Raw genomic sequence first — 13,330 nt, forward strand, 5'->3', positions numbered from 1 at the left:
GTCTGAGACATAGAGGAGGGCATTTTCTTACAAAAAGGTTTATCAGGAGCTCGTTGAAGAAATAGGATGTCCCCTCTGAACAGGTAAGGCCTTGGCCCACCCCTCTCCAAGCCCACACAGCTAGCCATGATGGCAGGTTAAGTTCAAACACAGCCAACACTGAGCCACAGCCCTCCATTGCCCTGGATTGGGGAGGGGGCTTCATTTTTCCTGTCATGGACACGGACATTGGAGGACCAGTGGAGAGCCTCTGGCTGACACTTAGGAAACAGAGCCCATGTCCTCGGAGCCTGACATGGAGGAGCCCCAGTCTGGAAGCTCATATGTGTCAGGGAAAGTCTGTTGTGGTTCTGATGACTTTATGATTTTCATGGCTTTCACTGTTGCCTTTGGTTTTTCCTTTTTTTGACACAGGGTTTCAAATGTAGCACACGTTTGACTCAAACTTAGCAGTCCTCTTGCCTGTGTCTGCCAAATATTGAGGTGATAGATATGAAACACCACACAAAGCTACTAGGCACCCTTTGTTTCACACACACACACACACAAATATGAATGCATAACAGAAAAACAGAAACAGGCCCAGTAGCCTTCTTGAGAGGTTGTCCAGGTCACTTGTACAGGCCTCAGCTATAAATGTCAGCTATAAATATCTACTGCCAGGTTTCAGGTGCAATCATTTCCTCTCTATTACAAGGAATAGGGGCCTGGAAGCCTTGGTTCTACCACAGCTCACTTGTGTATGGGTGTCCACATACACATTGACCCCACCCACCACCATGCTTCAGACGTGGGCTGTGAAGTGGTCTGTCACGGCCCTGCCACATGAGCTTCTGGTAGGACTAGATCCACCCCCTAAGAGCCCTGCAGGAGGCCTTGTCCCACCATGCTATGGGAACTGAAACAGGTAGCTCCAGCCAGAGCTGGGGTCAGGCACATTTCTTGGTACCATATGTGGTCACTAGCATTTAAATCCTCTTAGTTGAGTGACTAACTCAGGCTGGGTGTGGTAGTTTTTAACCCATCATCATGGCACACAGAAGGCTGAGGCAGGAGCATTTTAAGTTGCAGTCACAGTTGCCAGCTGGGGAGTGTTCAATGGCTCACTGTGGTTGGTGGCCACTGAGTTCCATCATGTAGCTGGGACATTTCTGTTACTCCGTCAGAACTCTGTTGGACGGGGCCATGCTAGAATTTCATAGTTGCCCTGCTCTGTAGCTGGTGGGTCCCTGCCATGCTTCTGAGTCCCCATCTTAATCGCCAGCTCTCTGTCTGTCACATGATACTGCTCATTCATGCCCAGTGGAGACAGTGGAGGAGTGACAGCAGGGCAGATTGACGGCAATACAGGACAAGAGAATGTCACATTTTCCCCCTTATTGCTATTATTTTGAGGCAGGGTCTCATGCAATCTAGGCTGGTTTTGCACTCCCTGTGTAGCTAAAATGACCTTGAACTCCTGATCCTCCTGCCTCTGCTTCCCAAGTGCTGGGATGAGAGGTATGTACCACCATGTGTGTTTCATTCAGATGGAACAATAGGTCTCCTGATTGCTAGGTAAGCTCTCTGCCAACTGAGCCACATCCTCAGCCTGTTTGTTTGTTTGTTTCTTACTTTAAAAGGGGTTGAGACAGGATCCTGTTAACAACCCAGATCGGCCTGGAACTCTGAGAAATCCTCCTGCCTCCACCTCCTGAGTGCCAAAGTCACAGGTTTGGACCAACAGACTCAGGCTTTGTCTTCCTTTTCTGAGTCTCTTGTCCTCTGCTGGGCTGTGTGTCCCCACTCCCTGGCGTGACAGCAAAGGTTGCAGCTGTGGGTTATGCACTCAGGGCCTGTCTCTGCCCTTGGCCAGCTGCCTGGCCTGTGTATCTACCTTCATGGCTTTCAGGCCAACAAAGGAGCCCGGGTTCTCCTCTTCCTCACTTCTGCCTCTGGGTTCTGAGGTTTTGCCTGTTTACTGTCCCTTCATTCTTCCCCTTTCCTGTCACCTAAGCTCTAGCCATAGCCCTCTCTTCCCCCATGCCTCAGCTCTGACTTCTGGCTTCTCCACTCTAGGCAGAAGAGATGGCTCCCAGGGCCCAATCACCCTGTCCTTCCCAGTAAGTTCCCAGTAGCCTGCTTGGGATGAAGGAAGCCAGCACCCCCACCTCCTGTCATTACCTCTGCACCCGAGCTGGGCTCCATACAGAGCAGAGGGGAGTATGTAAACAAAACACACACACACACACACACACACACACACACACACACACACACCCCGTGTCCCTCTGCATGCTTGGGTCCTACACCTGACTCGCCCTCCTTCATTACCACTGGCTGGCTTGTGCTTTCTGGTCTCTGGGCTTCTCCTGTGACAGCCCTACCTGGCTAGAGGAGACCCTCCTGCATATTCCTGACCCCATCCTGGATCATCCCCATCTTGTGTCCTCTGCCCTGCTGTCCTCAGTGGCGTACACCCAGATGCCAACATGAGAACAGAGGTTGGGACTGTGAGTCTCTGCACTCAGCCATCTGGCCCCTTGTCATCTTTTAGTGGGAGTGAGACAGCTGAGAGACCAGGAAGTTGCTACATACAGAGGCTTGGTGACATGTCACCAGATCAGAGAGCAGAATAGGGGGAGATCACAGACCAACATAGGGGGAAAGCAGGGCAAAGTTGGGCCCATGCCCATGACTCCCATGACTCGAGGGAAGACAACCCCTGCTGTGACAGGCTATCACTGTGTGCTGGGGACACTAGCTGTGCTGGGGACAACTGAGTAGTCCAGGGCACCCAAGACTCTGCTCTGCCATTTTCTCCAGGATCCTTTGCTAAGAGGACATCAATGCTCAGGGTTGTGTGTTCACTCTTATTGCAAAAACCCTGGGGAAATGCAGTGGCTGAGGGGGGAAAGGTCTGCATTTATTTCCTTCCGCCTTGAGCCTGTACCTCCACTCCTCCCCCAGCCTTGCTTATGACTGCTTGTCCAGAAAGAAGTAAGTATCAGCCGTCCAGGTGTGCCACCTCTCCACCCATCTGTCCAAGCAGAGGAAGTCCTCTTTTAGCTATGACCTCCACTCTGCTTGCTACCATACAACACTTTCCTCTCTGGTCTTCACCTGATGAACTTACTCAGGCACAGGAGTGTGGCTGACAAGAACACTTCTGGCCTCCCTTTTCTCCTTACCCCGCCTCCCCTGGGCCCCGCATTTCCGATCTGCCATCTGCATGAGTCTCTCAGGCACTGTGCCCAAGACATATATCCCTGAGCCAGGCGGGGCAGGCAGCATTATGGATGAGAGCTTAGTACCTTGCTGGAATACCTGGACTCTTGGGGGTCTCTGGTCTCTGTCCTCGCCCACTCTAATCTGCCCAGCTGTCTGGCCTCTCTGTTCCTCAGGCTCTGCCCATTCAAGGCCTGGTCCCTAGTTACAATTCTGTCTGACTGAGCCAGTGTCTCTGACCCCTCGGAGTCAGCATCACCTGGGACCTGTGAGTGGGACCATGGCTGACCTCCCAGAAGCTGGAAGTGGGATGTGTTGGGAGCCCTGGGACTAGGAAGGAGGGAGGGGCTGTAGCCAGCTACTCGTTGACTACTTGGCCAGCCTACACCCTAGTGACCTCTGTGGGACTTATCACTGTGGTCTCTGGAGTCCCATGACTCCCAGAGGATCCATGGGCTTGCCAGTAAGCTAGCCTAGCCAAATAGGTGGGCTCTGGGCCAAACTAGAAGCCGTGTGTGTGTGTGTGTGTGTGTGTGTGTGTGTGTGTGTGTGTGTGTGTGTGTGTGTGAAACCTGTGAAGGCCAGAGGTCAGCCTCAGTGTTCCTCAGATCTGCACTGTGGATTTTATTGGTTTTTTGTTCGTTTGTTTTTTAATTTTGGTTTAGTTTCTGGCTTTCCTTTTTTTTTCTTTTTACATTTATTTATCATTTTGTGTGTGCATGTGCCTGTGGTCAAGAGTCTGTTCTCTCTCTACATCAAACTCAGGTCCTCAGGTTTGACTAGGCAGCTTTATCCACAAAGCCATATCTCATCAACCTCACATACTCGTTTTTAAACAGGGTCTTTCATTGGCCCAGAGCTCACCTATTTGGCCAGACTGGCTGACTGGTAAGCCCATGGATCCTATTTCCACCCCCTCGGTACTAGGGTTACAAGTACACCATCAAGTCTTGCTTGTTTACATTACCTCTGGTGACTAAACTCAGCAAAAGCTTTGCCCATGGAGCTATTATCCCAAATATATATGTACGTGTGTACGTGTGTATGTATGTATGATGTATGTATGTATGTATGTATGTATGTATGTATGTATGTATGTATCTATGTATGGGCAGTACTTGAAATGGAACCTTGGGCTTTTTGCAGACTAGGCAGGAGCTCTACCACTGAGCCACACCTGCAGCCCATAACTAGGGGATTCTAGACAGGTGCTTTACTGCTGAGCTATGCCCCAGCCCTCTTTTTTCATTTTCTTTAGAGACAGAATCTCATTAAGTTGCCCAAGCTGGCCTTGAACTTGCCATCCTCCTACTCAGCCTCTGCATAGCGAGGATGACAAGACTGTGCCTCTATGCCTAGCTTCTTTCTTAACTCTATGATCAACCTTGAGCCAGTGTCTAGACCTACCCAGAGCCTCAGTTTCCCTGTTTATGCAATGGCTGCTGCCCACAGAATAGCTTTTCCCTCAAGAAACACTGCAGAAGGGCGTGGTGTGCGTGCTGGTAATGTGCTCTGGTGCTGCTTTGTGCTGTGGTGAGCCTGCTCTAATGGAGCCTGTGTCTGGAACTAGCTCAGGTGCACACTCAGAAAAAGCATCTAGCCTGTGCTCCATCTGCACTAGTTTGGCCAGTGAGCTCCATGGGCAGGTTCTGGTTCCAAACAAAGATGAGACTCCCCTAGTGACAAGTTATTTGGAGGGGCACACAGAAATGCATTAGGATCATCACAGATGGCACTGTGGCAGGGAGGGAGGGACCTGGGGACAAGTGAAGACCTCAGTTGGAGGGATGTCCCAGGCTGGTGTGTCTGACTTGACCAACTCTTAAAGTACACCTGGACTGGGTGACAGGCGTGTCTGTGACTAGAAACAGAGATGCAACCTAACAGAAAATGTGCACAGCCTGTCACACAACCAGAGAGCAAAGCAGATGCGACCCCTCCCCTTGTGAATGTGTTTTTCAGCAGATGTGGTCTGAGAGGCTAGGTGGCAATAAACAGAGGGAGAAAGAAAATGTAGCAGGCATCATCCACCGAGAATGTGACATGGCAGAGGGATGCAGGCAGAGTGAAGAGCAACTTCCAAGCCCCCAACCCCACCCCTAGGCTGCTGCTTAGCCCTGCTAGTGAGGTCAGAGCAGAGGCTGACTGAGGAGTGAGCTCTTCACCTTTATCTGGGTGATTCAGGAGTTGCTGGAGAGCCATAAGCAGCAGAGGGTGGGATCTGGCTGCTGTGTTAACAGGGTCCCTCTGGCCACCTGTGAAGTTAAACACAACGTGGAGCTGTCAGAAGTCCAGGGGGGAGCAAGGTAGTGGCCAATTCAGGAGATAGCTGAGCATCAGTCACATGTGAGCTTTCTAGTGTCGAGACATGAGAGGAGCCTGTGTTCAGTACACCATTCTTCCCATCTCCAGCCACTCTGGGAGTTGGCATGTATTAGCCTCCTCACAGTGGAGGACACCAGAACTCAGAAACTGAGGCCATATGGGGAAAAGGGAAGATTTGGGGTCCAACCAGAGCCCCTTCCCAGAGCACTAACTGGCACTGCCTCCATTTGGCCCGTGGTATGCTGAGCCTTTTACCCATACATAAGCACTGAGTGACATCTTCTTCAGTGCCTGGCAAATAGTGGGGGCTTCCAAAGTGGGTTTTAGATAGGGGAAGGGAAGAAGTGGGGATGATAGACAGGCAGAGACAAAGAGGTGGAGGGATGGGTGGGCGGATGGATGGATGGGAAATGGATGAATAGATGCATAAATGGATGGATGAACAGATAAATGGATTGTTGATGGATAAAGAATGGAGAGATGGCTAAAGGAATGGATGAATGATGTATAGATAAGTGAACTTACGGATGGATAGATGGATGGATGGATGGATGGATGGATGGATGGAAGAGATGGATTACAGAAGGATAGATGGACAAAGAGGGAGGAATAGACAGGTGGATGGAAGGATAGATGAGTAGAGGGTGGATATATGATTGGACGGACTAATGGGTTGATGGGTGGATAATATAGATGAGTACTACTCACTCATCTATATGGATGGATGGATGGATGGATGGATGGATGGATGGATGGATGGGAAGATGAATGTATGTATGGACCAATGGGAGGAAGAATGGATAGATGAAGGGATACAGGAAGTGAATGAGCAGAGTGTAGCTTCCAGACTGTTCTGCAGAGGGCACTAGGAGCTGGGTGACTGAGGCGGGGTAGGATGAGGGGCATCAGGGGTAGTTTTCTTTGTGGTAAGAATGAATGCTGGCCCCAGCTGAAAGAAAGGGTGATTGTGATATGGGCCCAAGTTGTCTGGCATTGGTTGGATAGCATATTGAAATGGGGTCGAATCAGTGACTGCATGAGGTGGTGGGGGCCCTAGAGCAGACACATGGTACCTGAAACCAGGTTGGACCCTGAGGATGCAGGAGGGACATCTTGGTCCAGCGGCATGGAGTCCAAGTGGCCCAGCCTAGCTCTGCAGCTGAGGCTGCGCGCTCTCTCTCTCTTTCTCTCTCTGTCTCTCTGTCTCTCTCTCTCTCTCTCTCTCTCTCTCTCTCTCTCTCTGTGTGTGTGTGTGTGTGTGTGTGTGTGTGTGTGTGTGTGCCACGAGGCTCTAGCTTGGCACAGTCCAAACCCCTCTCCCCTGGCAGCACAGCCGCCAACCTCCCCCCCCCCGCCCGCCCGCTTCCCCCGACCTTCCCTGACTGCCCAGAACCAACGGGTTAATTAGATAACGGAGCCTTTGATTAGCGGGGGGGAGGGGGAGGCCACCCCCTGGCCGCGCTAGCTGGGAGGGGGGAGTTGAGTGAGGGTGGAGGGAAGAAGGGAGGGAGCGCCCTCCCCGCTGGAAGGAGAGAAAGAAGGAGGGAGGGGGCGGGGAGGGAGGGAGCTGGGCTCTGCACTGCCGTGTGACTAGAAATTGTAATCGCAGAGAAAGGGAGAGAGGCAGAGCTGGGAGAGGGATGAGGCAGGCCCCAGGATAGACAGACAGACAGTAGGAACCTGACTGAGCCAGGCTTCCAGCAGTGACAGGGTGACGGGGACAGTGGAGGAGGAGTACAGACAGAGAAGGGGTCTGGTGGTCCTCAGGGAGGCAAGACAGAGTTGGGGAGCTGGGAGAGGGGCAGAAGCTGGGTCTGCGAGTGGAGAGAAAGGAAGCTGGTGTTGGGGGCACTAAAGTGGGGGGGCACAGGAGCGGAGGAGGCTTGGGCTTGCTTGTGTGGTGGCCAAGAGCAGAAGGCCGGGCTCCCCTAGAGGGTGGGAAGGGCAACAGACCAAGGGGGGGGTGCAGGGAGACCCAAGAAGCCCCTGCGCCCCCCCCAACACAAGCTCAACGGGAAGCAGTAGGAAGCTGGGGTGGCAGGGCCTTGGGGCAACTGCAGACATGCGGAGGGGGGGGCCTGGGGCACAGAGAGAAGGCCATCGGAAGCCAAGCCACCAGGGTGAGTGTTCCTCAGTGTGTATGCTCTGGGAGCGGGGAGGCAAGGACAAGGAGATGGTGGCAGGAGAGGCGGGAGGGGAAGGAGGGGAGCTGCTGCAGAAGCCTTGATGTGGTGTGCACTGGCAGTCTTGGTGGGGGAGGAGACCCGGGTGCTGGCCTGGGGGATGGTGGGCTCAGTATCACGGCACCAGATCCTGGTCACAGCCAGAGTCTCAGGAAGTGGGAACAGTGGACCCAGGGTAGACTGAGGAGAAAGCTCACTCACTGGCCACATGTGTGGGAACAAAGACCCCACAGCCCCTGCTGAGACAGGCTGGTGCAGGGCAGGGCCTGGTGGCCAGCCCTGAGGCAGGGGGGCCTCGGTCTCTGTATCCGGCTGTCTCAGCTCAGTCTATGCTTCTGTCCTCCTGTCGCCGCCTCTTTGCCCATCTCTCCATCTCCGTCTCTCTTTTTGTCTATTTCTCTGTGTCTGTCTCTCTGCCACAGTCTCTGTCCTGGTTTTTGCCTTTGTCTTTTTTTTTTTCTATCTCTGCTCTGTCTCCATGCCTCTCACCATCTCTGTCTCTCTGTCTCCATCTCTGTCTCTGACTCCATTTCCTGCCCTCACACACTTGCTCAAACACACAGCAGCACACACATTTCTATCTGGGTTAAAATCTTGGAAGCTGCAGGAGTGTGTGTGTGTGTGTGTGTGTGTGTGTGTGTGTGTGTGTGTGTGTTCATGCGCACCTGCATGGGAGGGGGCAGTCCATGGATTGGAGAGGCTGTATGTGAGGGTGTGTCTGTCCCTGCTATTTGTGTGAGTGGGTGGGTATCGTGTTTATGGGGACCCCCCTTCCTGTCTCAAGGGGACTTTATATGTGTGTGAGCATTAGGGGACACTGCACTGTGTGAAGGGGGACATTGGAAGCCAGAGGGTGAATCCTGAGGCCAAACCCCCTCTGCCACCCAGTGGGCCTTGAGCTGGCCTGGCACACAACCCAGCAGCTTCACCCTCCACAGGCAGGAGGGAGCGGCTGATGCATAGGAAGAGCCCTGCTGTGCTGGCTGCAGGTACAGTCCTTCCTGCGTGCCATTTGGTTAGCCTGAGTCCCTCCCCCTGGGGCTCCGGAAAGCAGGGGACAGGCTGGAAGGGTGCTGTGGTGCTGATTTTCCATACCCCAGATGTGACATGGGGGTCCCTACCACCCCTTCCCACGCCATCAGCTCCCTAGCCCCCATCCTGCGACAGTTGCTGGCACAGGTCCCTCCACAGGCCATGTTCCCTCAGAGCACCTGGCATCTTGAGGCACAGGGCCACTGCTGTGGTCTCCAGCTGTGCCACCACAGGGTGAGGGTGCCCCACAGCCTCCCACCTCCTCTCAGAAGCCCAGCCACTTCCTGTGCTCTCTAAATTAACTCTCCTCCAAGTCTAGGACAGGATAGGGCCTGAGAGGAGTGAGGAGTGACCCAGGAGTGACAAGAGGGGAATACAGAGCTGGGCCCCTGTGGCTGGTACCTGAGAGGAGACAAGTATAGGATGGGATGGGAGGTGGGACCCGCTTGGGTGTGATGGGAGTTGGTCAGTCAGCTTTGTGCTTCACCCTGGCAGAGCCTTTTTGCCTGTCTGTCTGTCTGCCCCTCCATCTCCACATACTAACCGTCCAACTGAAATCAATGCAGACACAATTACAATTTTTTTTAAAGCCTTGGGAATGGCATTGAGGGTCTTGGGCACAATGGGAATGTACTCCACCACTCAGCCACATGCTGCCTTTTTAGATTTGAACAAGGTTTCACTGAATTGCCCAAGCTGGCCTTGGATGCACTTTCTAGCCCAGGCTAGCCTGGAACTTTCAGTGTTCCTGCCTTGACATCCTGAGCCCCCAGAAGGCAGCCCTGCATCCCCAGGCTTGGCAACACCTGAATTCAAATGTAGCTGACTTTGCCATTTACTGGCCAAGTGACCTTGGGCCCAAATGTTCTCTTTCAGCCTCAGTTATCCTTTCTACAGAATGGCCCAGGAGAAGTGGACCCAGTACAGGCAGGCCAGGTTCCTATACCTTTGGTTCTGAACAGGGGTGAGGGCTTCTGGTGGAGTTTCGCAGGTGAGTCCGGACAGCCTGAGTCCCTGTCGCTTACTGACCAACACCCTCTCTCCTCCCACAGCCCCCCAGCGTGCCCTCAGAGTATGAACATTGAGGATGGCGCACGCCCACACCCGTGGCTCCCCGTGCCCCCTGCTGCTGCCTGGTAGGATGTCCTGGCCCCACGGGGCTCTCCTGCTTCTGTGGCTCTTCTCCCCACCCCTGGGGGCCGGTGGGGGCGGTGTGACCGTGACCTCAGCCGCTGGAGGAGGCTCCCCGCCAGCAACCTCCTGCCCAGCAGCCTGCTCCTGCAGCAACCAGGCCAGCCGGGTGATCTGCACGCGAAGGGAGCTGGCCGAGGTGCCTGCCAGTATCCCTGTCAACACCCGCTACCTGAACCTGCAAGAGAACAGCATCCAGGTGAGCCCGCCTCCCTCCTGGTTGGCCCCTAGGTCAAGGCACAAAGGGTGTAAGCCTCTGCCTCCCTCCCCATCCTCTAACGCTGGGCTTCCTGGCGCCTGCGCACCAGCTCCTCTCTCGCGTCGTTGTCATGCCCACCTTTGCGATGTATTTCCATGCAGGCTGTGTGCGTTTTCCTGGTGTGCCTGCCACGCCCTCACACCACAGGACAGGGTGCCTTGAGACGACCAGGAGAGGCCCTTCCACTTCAGCCTCCCCGTTGTTGGCCCCAGATAGCATCTCTCAGCAAGCCTCAATGCCTTCTGAAAAGTGGGGACTCATCCGGTTCTGGGGAGCTAGCTGGATGAATGATGGGGACCAAGGGGTCGAGGGTTTAAGGCTGGCACTGGCAGTAATTAGTAGGGACTGCAAGTGACTTTAGCTGTCTTTGTTTGGTGCACAGCCTGCCCCATGCGGTGGGGCTGGGGCTGTGTTGGTGGACGAGTGGGCTGCTGGGTGCTGCCTCCTACCTCTGCGGTGTGACATTTGGAACAGGTCTTTCTTCAACCGGAGGCTGAGGTGGAGCTGTCCTGACTGCTGCCAGGTGCTCAGAAGTGCTCTGGCCACCTATTTTCAAATGTCTGTAGCTGTCATCAGACACAGGGCTCCCCGAATGAGGACTTTGTTGTTGGTTGTTTCTTGGGTTTGGTTTTGCTTTTATTATTTGTTGCTTGATTGGTTTGCTTGCTTGTTTGCTTGCTTGCTTGCTTGGTTGCTTGAGATAAAGCTGGGTCTCACTCCGTATCTCCAACTGGTTTGGAACTCTTTCATAGCTCAGGCTCACCACAAACCTGCTCTGTGGCCCAGGTTGTCCCCCAACTTGCAGTGACACTCTTTCTTCCATCTCCTGTGTGCTAGGATTACAGTTGAGAGCCACCGTACTTGGCTGAAGGCCACTATTTTAAAGGCATCTAGTCAACTCCAAGTCCAAATGCAGACTACCTTGTACCCACTTCATACAGGGGGGAGAGAAGAGGGCACTCTCACAGTGCTCAGCAGAGGGGTCAGCGGCCCCACAAAACTCTCCTGGAGAGCCAGACTCTGGGAAGAATGGAAGCCCCCAGGGGACAGGCCCTTTCTGGATGGGTGAACCAGAGAAACTTGAGACTCAGTGCCACCACCAGTGCTGGGGCTGCCTATCTCTACTCCAGGTCCACGTCACCAGCCGCTGCCTCCTTGAATAGGTTATAGGTCACCCTTTATGCCGGTTTGCTTCAAGTCTGCACCCACATCCCGCCAGCTGCAGTCTCTGCTGGGCTGTCTGTGCTGCTCAGTAGGGCCAGACCCTCTGCCACAAAAAGGATGAAACAGCACCACAGAAATCAGAACACTCTCATTTGTCACTCCCCTGTAGAAGCTGCCCTAAAAGCTGCGATCCAGCCCCAAGGGGGCTAGGCCTTCCAGATGGCAGGAGCAAGAAATGCAATGTTGGCTTGGCGTGGTGCTCTGCACCTATGATCCCAGGAGGGTGACCACACAAGCCACCCTGAGCTACATAGTGAGTCCTAGGCCAGCCTGGGCCACAGAGAGACCATGTGTCAAATCTAACCATTGAACCAGCATGCAACAAAAGAAAGAAGTAATGGTTTTAATGACCCATATTTTAAAAAAATCATCACATCCCACCACCCAGATATAAATAACTCCTGTTTACGTTTGTTTGCATACCTTTCTGGGCTTATGCAAATGTGTCTTTTAATTATTTATTACAGAATGAATACAAATTAATTTAGGAAAACTAAAAAATACACTTAGATAAACATACAGAGACAAAAGCTATTCACAGTCCCACAGGCTCAGATAGCTCTCCTGCCCATCTGGAGTCCCCAACCCGACATTCCCAGCACATACTCAGGGTCCTACCTGGCTAACAGGAGGGTTCTTTGTTTTCATGTGTGTGTGTGTGTGTGTGTGTGTGTGTGGTGTTGGTGTGCATGTAAAAGCCACAAGTAGATATCAGATGTCTTCCATCCACCTTTTTTGTTGTTTTTTGTTTGTTTGTTTTTTGAAGCAGGGTCTTTCTCTGAACTGGAGGGCACAGATCACTAAGCTCAGGGACCCTCCGGTCTTCCTTCCAGTGCTGGGGTTACAGATGTGTGCCACCATGCCTGGCTTTTCCATTGGTGCTGGAGCTCAAATGCTGGTCCTCCTGCTTGTGCATCAAACACTTTCTCCCCAACCATGGTCTCAGCTCGCTCCCTTTTCAGAAACAAGAGCCACAGGGTTTAAAGCTGCCTTAAGGTTGGGTTTCTGGCACCTGGTGGTATGACCAGGAACATCTCTCATTGCTAGGCTTTTGTTTTGCAGTGTTGGGGAGGGAACACAGGGCCTCCAACATGCCAGGCAGGTGCTCTACCACTGGGCCACAGCCCCCCCAAACACACTGGGGGATTCTAGGAAGGGGCATTACCATGGGGCCATGTCCCCAGTCCCTCACTGGAGGATTCAAGACAGGAAATCTACCACTGGGCCATGTCCCTTTTCACTTCTTATTTTGAGACAGGTTTTCACTCAGTTACCCAGGCTGGCCTTGAACCTACTCTATAAGCTAGGCACTCGGGAGGCTTGTCATCCTACTGCCTCTTGCCTATTTGAAGATCTGAGACACCAGGCCTATACCACCAGATTTGGCTTGGTTTATGGTTTTTGAAATATATTCTCATATACCCCAAGCTGGCCTTGAACTCCATCTCCAACATGCTGAGACTAAATGAATGAACCAGCAGACCTGGTGTCTAGTGTGGCTTGGTAAAAGCATAATATTCCTGACCTCAAGAAGAGATTAGTGAAATGGCTGGATGCTCAGGCTCTGGAGTTCTATACACTTACTACAAACATCAGCAGAGGGGCTGAGGAGGTGGGCAGTATGGCTCCATCCAAGAGTGCTTGCATGCCTTGCTTTTTGGTCAGCAAGCACTATGGAAGAAAGACTTCTCAGTTGCAAGTGAGGATGCCCATGCCACATCTTCCCATTGCTAAAGACTCAACCCTGGGGATTTGTTCTTAGAAGTGTGTGTGCCTGCTGGGTCAGAGTTCAAAATCAGAGAAGCACTACCCAGTGGTGTCATTTGATTGCCTACTCATGCCCTGTGCACACAGATGTGCGCATGTTCGTGTGTGTGTGTGTGTGTGTGTGTGTGTGTGTGTGTGTGTG

General features: G+C 52.9%; 1 protein-coding gene across 1 annotated transcript in view; it reads left to right on the top strand.

The window, feature by feature from the left end:
* The first annotated feature begins 9,834 nt into the window (after positions 1 to 9,834).
* Positions 9,835 to 13,330, top strand: part of Lrrc4b (leucine rich repeat containing 4B) — an 18,509-nt gene continuing 15,013 nt past the window's right edge. The window contains 1 exon segment of the mRNA XM_035447123.1: positions 9,835 to 10,137. Coding sequence (XP_035303014.1) covers positions 9,835 to 10,137 — 303 coding nt within the window.

The sequence above is a fragment of the Cricetulus griseus genome, chromosome 6 (genome assembly GCF_003668045.3).
Source record: "Cricetulus griseus strain 17A/GY chromosome 6, alternate assembly CriGri-PICRH-1.0, whole genome shotgun sequence".
Classification (NCBI taxonomy): domain Eukaryota; kingdom Metazoa; phylum Chordata; class Mammalia; order Rodentia; family Cricetidae; genus Cricetulus; species Cricetulus griseus.